Source organism: Carya illinoinensis, chromosome 6 (genome assembly GCF_018687715.1).
Source record: "Carya illinoinensis cultivar Pawnee chromosome 6, C.illinoinensisPawnee_v1, whole genome shotgun sequence".
NCBI classification, from domain to species: Eukaryota; Viridiplantae; Streptophyta; class Magnoliopsida; order Fagales; family Juglandaceae; genus Carya; species Carya illinoinensis.
This window is the reverse complement of record NC_056757.1, coordinates 33,154,322-33,167,379: the sequence shown is the minus strand read 5'-3', so window position 1 is coordinate 33,167,379 and position 13,058 is coordinate 33,154,322. Positions and strand designations below refer to the sequence as shown.

General features: G+C 36.3%; 1 protein-coding gene and 1 non-coding gene across 2 annotated transcripts; one reads left to right on the top strand and one right to left on the bottom strand.

Annotated features, from left to right (window-relative positions):
- The first annotated feature begins 4,177 nt into the window (after window positions 1–4,177).
- TRNAQ-CUG lies at window positions 4,178–4,249 on the top strand. The gene has a single exon. It is a non-coding gene; the product is annotated as a tRNA-Gln (tRNA).
- A 582-nt stretch (window positions 4,250–4,831) lies between these two features.
- On the bottom strand, window positions 4,832–9,947 carry LOC122313179 (probable LRR receptor-like serine/threonine-protein kinase At2g16250). The gene is made up of 4 exons (XM_043127953.1): window positions 7,864–9,947; window positions 7,509–7,637; window positions 6,811–6,833; window positions 4,832–5,919 (listed from the first exon to the last, which is right to left on the bottom strand). The coding sequence occupies exons 1-4, from the start codon at window positions 9,798–9,800 to the stop codon at window positions 5,306–5,308; spliced, it is 2,703 nt and encodes a 900-aa protein (XP_042983887.1). The 5' UTR covers window positions 9,801–9,947; the 3' UTR covers window positions 4,832–5,305.
- Window positions 9,948–13,058: the final 3,111 nt, after the last annotated feature.

The following is a 13,058-nucleotide window of genomic DNA, read 5'->3' as shown; positions in this document are numbered from 1 at the left end:
ACTAGGTGCCTCGACCTCTTCCATAAAATACCGTTCAACCTCTGAAGTATACTCCATAATATTCTTCGATGCAACGAGCTGATGATACTCATTCATAATGTCGTAATTCTGACGACATCGAGGCAATGCACCTACTGGGCTAAGGTCATCAGAGGGAGGTGTCAAAGTCAAGTGTGAGGTACCTACTGAAGATGAAGGTTGTCCACATGACATCATCTCTCACTCTCGTATTTCGCTTGAACCATTCAATTGCAGTATCATTACCACTGTCATTGTCAATTGTAATGCATAAAACTTTCTGAATTCTCCAATCTTTCAAGGAATCATCCATCTCCGCCCCGATTGATGCACCCTTATGATGATTGATTTCTTTGAATCCAATAATCCGTTTTCTTAAAGTCCATGAACTATCAATGTAGTGTGTTGTAATACACATGTAAGAAACATTCTGTATAGACGTACATGTGTCAGTCGTAAATGAGACTCTTTGGCCAGTGGTCACAAACATTTTTCTCATCTCAGCCTTGTCTTTTAAATGCATTTTTATATAATCTCGTATCATTGTATACCGTGGTGACAATGGAAATCGTGACTCAATGAGCTTGATAAACTTTCGGTACCCTCTTTTATCAACGGTAGTAAAAGGCATCCCATCTTCAATTATCATCTCGACAAGCGCATCTCTCAATATCTTCTCACTGTATTGAGGGATGATCATTTTCTTAAGTTGCGTACCATCAGTCACAGTAGAATTTTCGTAACTTAACTTTGTTTGATCTTTGGCCGCCAATCCCTTCGCTATCTTATACCTCTAGCAACCATTTAGACGTGATCTCAAACAAGCAGTGCATTGTTTCTTTGAATGACATCCAACTTCTTAGCCACAATAGTTGCAAGCCGCATGTGGTTCCTGAGGATCATCGTCAACCTTGGTGAAATGTTCCCATATCCACGACCTTTTTTTATTTGATTGTGGTTCTGGTGGCTTAACCCTCGCGGATGGAGGTGGTACATCCAGCTCATCTCCAATATTCATCTCATCCTTCTCATTAAATATATCATCATCTTCTATATCTACGAGGAGTGAGAATTGACTATTTGCACATGAAATTTGTGTTCTGGAAGTGGGTCTGGATCTCGGTGCTGGGGATGGAATTGTGACATCCTGATCCTGTTCTGGGGTTCCATATGGTTGCGCCTCCATAGCTTGAAATCTGACACACATATATATATATATAAAAATTAAGAAGTTTATTAAAAAAACAATTAAAAAATTAAAAAAAATATATAATTTTTAATCTGAGACATATTAAGAAGTTTCTCAATTAAATCATATCAGTTTTTGAAATATTTTTTTGTAATTCTATCCATGAAGTAAGCAATTTCTTGCATCCTAGTGAGGCTCCAGTACCCATAGGGGTCAAGAGAACAAGTTACAAAAGTAATGAAGATGACAGCTTAGAGACTTGAAATTAAATTAGTATTGATGCAACCAAATTTAAGCCATACATAGTAAATAAGAAGGCCATAAATGCATCTATGTGAAATATAAATACTTTTACAACATCAGAGTATACTGAATACAAAACCATCTAGGGCTGTATTAAATAACTGCCAAACCAATCAGATCATAGTTATTTAATAGTCCTGTGTGTGTGTGTGTGTGTGTATATATGGTTCTTTTCCTTCTAATTCTTTTTCACCTGAATAATTTCACCATTACCTACTGCAATCCTCTGTGTGTATGTGTATATATGGTTCATTTCGTTCTAATTCTTTTCAATAAAAGGGTAACCCAACTGATCTGCAAATTTGCATATTCTACCCACAATTTATGCACAAAATCTCCAGGTTGACCAGAATTTAGCAAGCGTTACACCCATAAAAGCATCACAAACCACCAAATGATTCAAGCACCTATTTCAAACCACAAGAAAGGAATAAACAAAAGAATTCTTATGGTCCTAAAGAACATATATTATTTGACTGGCTACATCGGCTGGCTTGTCATTGTCACGTTCTAGGCTTGTGATATTTACCCAAACCTATTTGTTTTTCATGCTTTGTTTGCAAGTTAATACAGTTCCATGAATTACAACCACCCTAGTGTTTGAAAAGGGGGCATTATTTAACTGGAAGAGCAGCCCTTTTTGATGACTTAAAACCCCAAAAGGCAATATTGAACACAACATATTAAACAATGTAGTGGTTTGCAAAAACTGCATACACATCACCTTATTTTGGGTGATGAACTAATTTTAAATGTCAAGTTCCTAGCTTGTATTTAGGTGTTTTCTCTTATATACTTCATGTTTACTTGGATTATGACTATTTACTTGTCAATAAAATCTTCTTATTACTTATCATAAAAAACAAATGTCAAGTAGTAGTAAACACAGGAACATGTCCTGTTTGCTCTTCGTCTGTAAACAGGCCCATAAAAATTCATTTTAGTTCTTGTTTTTATGTTAAAAACTTAAAATACCAAAACTAGTACATGGAATACTGGAATATGCTTTTTATTTATGTTTTTGGTGCTTTCAACTTGGCAAAGTTCTCTGATGTAACTTTTTCTCCATTAAGGTAATCTTGCTGACTCCAAATCTATTCAAATTAATAGATCTCTTGTACTTTCTACAGGCTATTTATCTGTCATTTGTCACTGTTTTGAATTTGAATAAGGTTCTTATTATTATTATTCTATTTTTCCGAATACACATGTCTGACCTGATTAGTTAACAAGGATCCAGAAACAACTCCATTTTTTTATAGAGTTGAATGTTGTTTATGTTCTATAATATTTTTTATCCGAACTTAATTTAAGTTTGTCATAGTGAATGCTTCTACATAACATCTACAGCTTCGTTGAACTCACAGCTTAATTCCTACCAATTAGCGGTATATATATATGCATTTTCTCTTATTTGCTTCTCATATATATATATATATATATATTAGTTTAGAGATTATAAGTTCATGAATCATAACTATAGCCCATTCCATAGATCTACTAATTCTTTGATTTAAGTTAGGCAACAGGAATTTTGAATTAAGAAATATATTCTATAAACTATAAAAGCAATAATCAAGTTCAAAGTTTTTTGTTTTTGACATTTCCACAAACTTTTTTTTGTTTATGACATTTTCACAAACAGGTAGCGTTTAAAGTCCAAAATCACAAATAAAAAAGGGTTGAAAATCACAAACGGTTCCTCAATACATTCACAACCAACATTGTTCACAGAACAATAAAAAATGACTAATAATAGACAATCCAATTTCCAATTATCAAATAAATAATATAAAAAATTCAGAGTAAATACATAATCCTAAAATTTAAATTTACCAATTGGAAAAAATTGGGAGGATTTTGGCATTGTGGCGATGGCGACCTCTGGCAATCTACGGTGGACTATGGTCGGTGGGGGGCTGTGGCGTCGTGTGGCGTGAGAAGTCTCACGATGAGTTTAAGAGGCTGAGAGCTGAGCTGCTAAGGACACTGAGGAGAGAGAGATAATCGAGTGAGGAAGAAAGACCATTCAGAGGGCATTTAGCCGTGATTCAAAACGGCGTCGTTCCCATTTAAATGGAACGATGCCATTCCAATCAATAGGTTGAAAAAATCTAGATGCAAAACGGCGTCATTTTGCATCTGGATTTTGTTTTTAAATTAAGTCAGAATTTGGAACCAGTGGGTTACTAATTCCAATTCCGACTTCTGTTAAGAGTCAGAATTATTCCGATTCTGATTCCGATTTCCGAACCCTCCGATGGAGTTAGAATCGGAGTGAAAATTGACCAGAATTAAAGGATTCAGGAATTTTGCACACCCCTATCCAAGAGGGTGTAGTACGATAAAAGTCACTGAAGAGGTTATTTTGGTGTTTTTTTTTATGCACTGTTTTAATTCTTTTAAATATTTTTAAAAATTCACAATACCATTAAAAAATGTTTTTTAATCATTAAAGTAAAAGAAAAACAATCAATATCCATTGCGAAACCCAAAGCATTTTCCAAAAATGAATTGAATTCTCTTTATCTTCCAATTGGCTCCCCGAAATTGGGTCAGCCATGAGCCAACGGTAGGGTGATTGATCTCATTTGTATAATCTCGAGCAATTCTGCTAAAGCAGCTTAAGAAAAAGAAAAAATAATTTCTTCAAGACGCTAACAAACAGGTCCCATGGTCTAGTGGTTAGGACATTGGACTCTGAATCCAGTAACCCGAGTTCAAATCTCGGTGGGACCTTTTAAACACAGGCGTCTTTTTTTTTTTTGACTGATGTGACAAATTGTTCTCCTATTTATTATTTTTTTAATTTTTAGTTCTTGTGAATGGTATTTTATTAAATAAACTTAAACAATAGATAAAGAAAGAAGGGATGAAATCTCGGATTCTTACCAAGAAAAAATACCAATCGAGTTAAAACATTGGTCGAGACCTTGAAAATGGAGGAAAAAACCGTGACGTACCGTTTAAAAAAGAACATTAGCAAGTGGGGATTTTAACTTTGGATGGAAGGTTGACGGGAGAGAGGTTCCTGGTAAAGCAAGAAATTGCCGGTAGAGGTTATAGAATCAATCTCAAGTTGAAGAAGAAATGATTAGTGCTCGTCTGCTCGAAATCATAATCAAGCCATTGCTAGATGATTCGTCAATTCAATATTGTAGTGGATCCCGCCATTATTATTATGGTTACTCTTTTCTTTTCTCTTTTTTGGGCTAAAGAACCAAAATTGGATGTTCTAGCAAGCATGGAAAAAGTTTGAAGAAGACCTGACCTCTGAGTAAGCGATACCTCATTTTCAACCGTACCCATCAACAGCAGCCGGGGGAAATAACTTCCCTTAAAATTAAAAACTAGAAATTAGTATAATCTTTCTCCTGTCCTTTTGGGTCCTTTCCACATTCTGAACACAGGCAAGAATCTGATTTGAGTGAAGCAGCCATTGCAATCATACTTTACATTCCACAAAAATGACCCAGACACCAGAACCCATACCCCCCCCCCCCCCCCCCCCCCCGCGGGGGCAACAAAAAAAAAATAGAAGAGAAAGTCAATTACTGCTACAACTTGTAGCCGGTTCTTACCAACAAGAAGCTCTCAAACAATTATGAACCACCTATGTAGTAGTCTTCCTTCAGGGAATTTAGATGTCCTGCAAACACACCGACTATAAAATCGGCTTGAAATCCCAATAGCTCAACAACAAGAAGGGTGTGCCGCATGCAAGGTATCAGCAAACCAGCAAATAGGAAGCCTGCTGTATTATTGACAAAGAATCAAGAACACCCGTCCTCTGTGCTAGTCATGATCTGGTCTTTCTAGTACTTCGGATGGTTCAGGAAATATCTCCTTGGAATGCCTTCTGCGGGAGGATGAACGTTCACCCCCACCAGTTTGGCCACTTTGGCCACTTCCTTGTGATCCCGTCGACTGTTTCAAGCTACTTGCTCCTTCTGCTCTATAAGCAGAGGCGGCTGGAATAACTGTAACATCCAATGAGCTATGGCGCCAGCTGCCAAACAGAGCAGCATTCCAAGATCCTCTAGAAGAAGCAGTTCTAAGCTTTTCAGAAGAAGAATTTTCTTCCCTGACAACCTTTAAAGGATTTTCCAAAGCCTTGAGGATGTATCTCATTAGGGGCCGTCTTGAAGGCCTTGGATTGAGGCAAGACCTGGCAACAATAGCCATGGCCCAAACTTCCTCTAATAGATCCTCGTCTACAATCAGAGATGGATCCACAATTTTCGTCACAAGTTCCATGTCGTATATACTGATGTATGGCAATACATTTTCAAGCCATTCCTTAACTTGAGAATCACTAGAGGCGCTGACACCAAGTTTACCAGTTACTAACTCGAGTAACACCTTGCCAAAGCAGTAAACATCATAGGAACATATTGCTGTCAATGGACCTAAGAATTTAAGAAAAAGGAATTTCAGCATTCGACTGCAGGGAAATTTTAAATTAAAGAAAACCCACCAGCAAATGTATGCAATTATAAGCTTTAGTCTAATTTATTTTTTGGCCATTTGTAGGAGAGGCAAACTATAACATTCTTTAGAAATAAACAAGTTAAGAAGTTATCCAGTGCTAGAAAAAAATATATAAAAGAAAAAATGCAGCATCTTGGATCGATTATATTTCACAATCTCTTGATTTGATGTAAAAACTCCTACAGACTCGATCAAACAAAGACAAGGATAGACTACCCAACCTTTCAAAATATTGATCATGATACCAGTTTTCCCTCTTTACTCAACCAAAGACCATTGAAAAAACTCATCTATAGGGGACTCCCAAGTCCCAAGTTCTTGAACCTAATGTTATCTACAGTATGATTCCAGATGAAATGACCAGGACTAACAAACTTTGAATAACCACATGCATGGGCTGAATTCCTTAAACGTAACAAAGATCATCTTCACCATAAGGTATAGGAATTATGCTATCCAAGGAATAGGCTGAATTCCGTGAACAGTACATGCATTTTTTTTTAATAGGACAGGACCCAAATTTTATTGATGCCCTTGCTGATGGAAATCAAACACCTTAGGGTTACAAAGGAACCAAAACCAAAGTGTAAAATGAAATAAAACCATAAACTAAGGCCACTAAACAATAAACTATACGTAGTTATAGAACAGTACAAGCTGTAAACAGCCATGAACTTATAAAAGACTATACAAAGTCAAGAAATAAGCAAATGGTTATTTATACTCGAACAGATAAAAACAAATAAGGCATCCAGGCAGCAAAACCAATTTGGAAAACAAATATATAGTTACAACTAAAAATGTCTTACCAGAAGCACCTTGTTCAGATGACCTGCACATGATAAAGAGAAAAATATTATGACAATGTCATACAGGCATCATAAATACATAATAACTCCAAAAAAGTTAAGACGATAATGGGGTATGATTTGGTACACCATGAGCATGAAAAACAGCATTCATCCTCCGAAAAGGGAAAAAAAAAAAAAAAACTAACAATAACAACAGGCACTAGATAACTTGTTTGGTGAATATTGTCAACTTCAAAAGTATCACAATAATGTCTACTCTTGCTCCAGGTTTTCTAGCACCAATTAGTTATACCGGGTCTAATATCAACATCTGCATTTAGGATGCTTTAGCAAAATATAGCATTTTATTTTCATTAGTAATATGGTCATCGCTTTCCTGCAGTAAACATTGCAGACACACCATCTCAAACATTAATCCCTCATCAAGTTACTAGGAGAACAAGAAGGCTTAAGAGGCATATCATAAATGCATTTTAAAGGCAAACGAAAATACCAAATTCAGATAAAATGTTTTTTTAATGTAATTTACCTGTGCACCAGGTGGGTCTTAGACCCTTGATTTCATTCTCCACCTCGTTCATGCGAGGGAAGGAGGTGTGGCATTTAAGCACATCCAGGCTTTTTCATTCATGAATACTTGGAATTTTGAAAATGTATCAACTCTTAACGTATGGAACTATCAGTGGAATACTTACTGTGGCAACCGTAGCAATCTGGTAATTCTGTTTTGATGAGTATCCCCTTCTTGAGTGCAGACCTCCCTCAGGCTCCCTAAGCGCACCTCAAACTTATCATCAAGAAGTATACTACTTGCTTGAACATCTCTTTAACAACCAAAAGAAAGCCACGTTAGTACTTGCATCAATAGGCGAAATTGTCCTACTAGTAAGCTTTGTTAGGGATACATTCATTTATGAGCATGCCACCAGATAGTCACTGACCATCAACAAAATACAAAGGCTATGCTAAATTTACGTGAGATATTCTGATCACACGTCACATATAAGAGAAGAAAGAAGGCAAAGACTGAAACACAGAGTCTAGAAATACCTGTGTACAAGTGGTGGAGTACATTCATGATGCAGATAACATAGACTCTCCGCAGCTCCTATTGCAATTTTCAGCCTTGTTATCCAATCTAACGACAGTAAACCATCATCATCTGAACTGTTGTTCCGGTACAAGGAGTTTGACAAGTCTCCATTCGGCATGAACTTGTAAATCAGGAACTTCTCGTGCTCATTCTCTAGGCAGTGTCCCAAGAAGGGAACCAATCTTGTATGTGAAGTTTTACTAAAAAAATCCAATTCCAAAAGATATGCTTCCTTTTTAATTGTGCGCAGATCAATCCTTTTGATGACCACATTGATCCCATTCTCCAAAACACCACGAAAGAGATCCCCTGAATGGCCATGTTTGATGAGGTTTGTTTTGCTAAAGTCACCTGTGGCTTGAAGCAGTTGCTGATATGTAAATGTGTCTCCTAGACTCGAAAAGTTAATCACTAATCCAGGAGGTGGTTCACTGCCCTTGTGGAGAACAGGCCCCACACCAACCCCTCTTTGATTTGTGGCACCCCTCTTACGGGTGCGCGCTACCAACAGTATGAACAACATGACCAAAAGCACAAAACCAAGTCCCCCAAAAACTGCCGCCAATATGATTGTCGTTCTATTGCTCTTCCTCGAATTTCCTGCATCAGAAGGTTGTGCCGAGTTTGGAAGTCCAAAATTGTCGAAATTCAGACCCCTCTCTGCATAGAACGATGAGCACTCTGCTAAAGTCCTTTGACTTGACACATTTTGGAGGCAATTGCTGTCAAGAGACGCGTTACTTCTTGCATGGTCTGGAACGCTGCCTTTAAAGTAATTTCCAGACAGATCAATGGAACTGAATCTTTTCAGTGATGGCGTAAGACCACCATAGAACATATTCTGAGAAATATTGAGTACAGCAGAAATGGCATTCGTGTTCGAGCTATTGGGCAGCATGCCAGTGAAATTGTTGCCAGAGACATCCAGTAAACGCAAGTCAGGCATTGACCACAGAACATCGGGGAGAGACCCAGTAAAACCATTGTGTCTCAGAACTAAGGACTGCAGCTGCGTCAAAGTAGCAAACAAATCAACCGGAAGCGACCCACCAAGAAGATTTTCCCCAATTCTCATGTTTTGCAAATTCCTCAACCCTTTAAAATCCTCGGGCACCGACCCGGACAAAGTATTGAAGCTGAGATCAAGGTCACCCAAGTTTTGAAGGTCCCCGAATTGAGCAGGTATCGAAGATGAGAAAGTATTGCCCGAAAGATTCAAATACTGAAGCATCACTAGGGTGCCAATGCCCGGGGGAATCGACCCGGTAAAGTTATTCGAAGACAGGTCAAGAAAAGAAAGATTTCCGAGCGATGCAATTGACGCGGGAATGGATCCATTAAGAGAATTCCCCGAAAGATCAAGAATTGAAAGGCGCAGCAGTCGACCCAAACTAACAGGGATTTTCCCAGTGAGGTTATTCTTAGAGAGGTAGAGGCTAGTTAAGTTGGTCAAATTTCCAAGACTCGAAGGGATAGCACCATTAACAGAACAAGACCGAAGATCAAGCACTTGGATGGCCGCCATTCGAAACCCGAACCAATCGGGGATCGCCCCGGGGAGCAAGAAATTCGAAGCATTAAAGGAAGACAAGAGCGTCAAATTGGCCAAGGAATTAACAGCGAACTGTGGATTTTGCCTGCTAAGTCTGGTTCTTGGAAACCCAGAAATGTTCAAGCCAATGACTCTACCATTCAGGCATCTCACACCACGCCAGCTAGAGCAAGGTTCGGCCTTTCGAGGCCAGTCCCTGCTTCTTAACCCTAAAGACGATCTGAGGTCGAGCAGAGCAGTTCGCTCAGTGTGTGAACTCAGTGGCTCTGACTTTTCTAACGTGGATTCGAACAGCAACAATAACAAGAACCCAAAAGATACTATGCTTCGCCGACCCACCATAGTTCATGAACACTGACCCAAAGATCCAGGCATGCCCATCTCTCTCACTCTTAATGTGGACTTTTGTAATGAATGTTCAATAAGTGTACCTATCTTTGAATGTAAGAATCACAATCACCGAAAATGCATTTTTAATCTTTCTCCCCCCCCCCCCCCCCCCCCCCCCCCCCCCCCCCCTCCTTCTCTCTCTCTCTTAAAAAGGAGAAAAACCAAATCCACTAACCTCGAACTTCGGTTCTTGAAACACTTTTTGTGAATGGTGACAAATCTGTATATAAGTTTTCTTTTGATATTCTTTTCTCATCTTTTTCCTTCTCTTTCTGCTTCGTGTCCTCTCACTCTGTATCACTTTCTCTCTCTCTACCTACTCTGTGAGTTGTTCAGTTTCTTCGGTTGACAAAACAGACACAGGGTGACGCAGGTTAAAAAAACAAAGCACGAGAGAGAGGTTAAAAATTGGAAATTAATATATGAACGATACTTTAGATAGAGAGAGAGAGAGAGAGAGAGAGAGAGAGAGAGAGGGAGACAGAGTGGCATCAAAGTAAAATCCGGGTTTGGTGAAGATTCAGGAACAGCTTTGGACTATCACACTCCCTCCGCCCTAAATCTAGAACACAGCAAAGCTTATTCCGCTGCTTCGCCCAGAAAAAAGGAAGTAAAAGAGAAAATAAGGCCAAGTCAGGCTGCAAAATTAAACTGATCCGACGGGCGGGTGGTAGGGACTGACTGGAGTGGAGGCTCCGTTCGGTGAACCCGGGGGGGGGGGGGGGGGGGGGGGCGGTCAAGTGTAAGACACTGAACCAGGTCCGGCACCGGGTGTGTGCCAGCAGGGGGTTTGACCTTGACTCCGGTAATCCCGCCCGGTGCAGCTAAGCCCAATCCAAAGCTACTGCAAATTTTGGAGGGACGGGAAAGTGAGGAAGAAAGCTATTGATCATTTGCTCAATCTCTCTCTCTCTCTAAATGGGCTAAAGAAACCTGCGAAAGAAAGAGGCCCCTTGTTTAAAGTTTCTTGGCTGGAAAGTGAAGGAAGAAAGATGTGTCATTTTCACACATATACTTTTCTTTCAGATCCCCGTGGATGGGAGTATCTGACACGACAATCGGTGTTAGCTTACTCCAAAATGATAGTCGCGGTAGCAGTATGATCACTTTAAAAAGATCAATAAATATAAAATATATAAAAAAATTAAATTAAATTTTTAATAAAAATTATATATATTTTTTAAATAACTATACAATATTTACATAGTTGTATAACATTATTCCTTCCTCAATAGCACTTGATTAGAGCATTCACATCAACTTTCTATAATTTTTCTTATATTTTTATTAAAAATCACATTTTCTTATTATTATTTTTATTATTTTATTTCTACATCTTTAACTATTCCTTATAAAATATATATATATAAATTAATTTAGGAATGAATAGTAACTCTCATGATATAGAGAGTTAGTGTTCATATTCTAAACCTATATCTTAAAATAGGAAATAAGGTAAAATACTTATTTTACTAAAAAGTTAACTTGACTCTCTAAATTTTAAAAAAAATAATAATTTAGAGCACCGCATGAAAATGCTCTTCGGCATCCTAACTCAAATTCAAACCTTTGCCTAATAGAATAGTAAAAACATCTACATTAATTTAGGTAAATTTAAATAAATTTGATTTTGAGGTACAGTGAATTGACTCATTAGGTAATTTTCACATGTTACTGTAGCTGGTCATATGCCTTTCATATTATAGTTATAATGTTGGCTTGGATTTTTCTGGGACCGAAAGTTTCTTTAAGACTAATATTATTTTTAATTAATATGTAATTGTTAAAATGGTAAAATATGATAAAATTAAATAAATTAAAATTTTAAAAAATAAATTAATATTATATTATTATTATTATATAAAAATAAATAAATAATTCAATATAGAAATTAAATATGAAAGAAATAGATAAAGGCAGTTTGCCTTTGATTTTTCTTTCTCATTTATTATATATATATATATATTAAGAAAGTATTCATCTTTTTATATTTTCATATAGTTGACTGTTAAATTAATTTTTTTTTCCTATCTTTAGATCCCTGATGTACAAGCAACGTATCCAAACAAAAAGATTATATTTTATATCAAAATAGCGACAAAATAATTTCACTGCACCTTCTTTTATGATTCCATTAAATATTAATAAATAAGTTATTATTGATGATTGAAATGAAGAGAGGATACTTATCTCATGAACTAGGTTTTTAAGATATCTATTAAATATTTAATATTGTTAAACAAATTTACATGAATAATTAAAATTATTTAGAAGTGTTACAATTATAAAGAAATTCTATAAAAATATACTCATAAATTAACATAATTTTATATGGTATATTATATATTTTATAATAAAAATAATTTTACAATCTAACATATCACGTCAAAATATGATAATTTGTTAATTTACTTTTATAAAATCTCATTGTGTGGCTAAAATATTTGTCAATTTATTTTAGATTGTCTTTTTGTATCTCCATTTTTCTCAAGAGTATGAAATTTCAACAAAAACTTTGTAAAAGTGAGACATTAATGGTAATGACAATGTCAATGTTGTTGACATTAGGATTGCTTGACTGTTTTTTTTTTTTTTTTTTTTTTTTTCTCTACCAAGAAGGTCCAGCTTGATTTATTGAGGTCTGTAAAAAGCAGTGTACAAACATAATAATGGATTGCAATGGGTCTGAATTTATGAGGATAACATTTATGTCCATCAACTGGTATGAAAATTGAAAATTGAATGGTTTGTGAAGACTTATGAGCGAGAGGCTGGCTTTCCAATTGAGCTGGCTTTTGCAATATATCTTAATTGGAAAATTATTATTTAGTGCACTGAATTAATTACAGATCCCTTAAATACTTACGTTTTTTTCCTTGTATCAATTCACCATGGAGAAAGGCATGGCTACATCAAGGGATGCCACGTTGTAATTCTAGGTGGTTGTTAATCTATTGTAGGCTATATTTGGATAGTGAAGTAATTTTAAATTATTTGAATTAATCTTAGATTAATAGTAGCTTTTTGTGAATTCTATTAAAATGTGTTTGAATATATGAAATGAGTTTTGTTATGTACAAGTAAAGTCGTGTAATAATATGTATACTAATACTGATTTTTTCATATTCAAAATTTAAATTAGCACTATTAATAAGAAAAAATATATTCATCATCTTAATTCTCATCAACATTTCATTATCCTATGATATG